This window comes from Sphaeroforma arctica (genome assembly GCF_001186125.1).
Source record: "Sphaeroforma arctica JP610 unplaced genomic scaffold supercont1.12951, whole genome shotgun sequence".
Taxonomy (NCBI): Eukaryota; class Ichthyosporea; order Ichthyophonida; genus Sphaeroforma; species Sphaeroforma arctica.
This window is the reverse complement of record NW_014027607.1, coordinates 1-692: the sequence shown is the minus strand read 5'-3', so window position 1 is coordinate 692 and position 692 is coordinate 1. Positions and strand designations below refer to the sequence as shown.

Here is a 692-nt window from a genome sequence, read left to right as displayed (position 1 = left end):
GTATTACTACACACACACCACCGCACCACCACACACACACACACGCGAAACACACACACACACATATATATATATATACATGGTTCCCTATATATACACATGGTTCCCTATTGGGCATTTCCACTATTTCCACCGTTCGTATACTATTGCAGTAAAAAATTCACAGAACTAGTTTCATATCTGTACTTATGCACATACAATCCATTCACTTGCACTCATCCACTTGGATACCGCCTTCGAATATACTACAGCGCAAGAGTTCCAAAGACAGTGACGATGATAAGCCGAAGCGTAAAGGCCGTAAAATGGTGCGGCACTCTAAGGAGCTCATAGAGGACAGCGATGCGGATGCCATGTCTGACAGGGAACAGAGTAACCATGGCAACCGAGGGGATGATATGGATGCAGACACAGTGGGACTTTCTGGGACGGAGAGTGCTACAGAGGGAGGTGATGGAAAGGATGTAAATATCAGCGACAGGAAAGGTGATGTCCCAGCGGCCGGAGAGGGAGATAGCGGAGACGAATGATTAGATAAATAAATACAAAATTATATATATATTATATAAATAAGTACAATATTATGTATATACACGCACACACACACACACACATATATATATATATGTATATGTATATACATATACATATACATGTATTTATATGTATTTATATGTATGTATGTATGTATG

At 40.0% G+C, this 692-nt stretch overlaps 1 protein-coding gene across 1 annotated transcript; it reads left to right on the top strand.

The window, feature by feature from the left end:
- Positions 1-251: 251 nt before the first annotated feature.
- On the top strand, positions 252-530 carry SARC_17958 (hypothetical protein; the record flags this gene model as incomplete). The annotated part of the gene is made up of 1 exon (XM_014287960.1): positions 252-530. A coding segment is annotated over one exon (279 nt), but the record flags the coding sequence as incomplete, so codon positions are not given.
- Between the last annotated feature and the right edge of the window lie 162 nt (positions 531-692).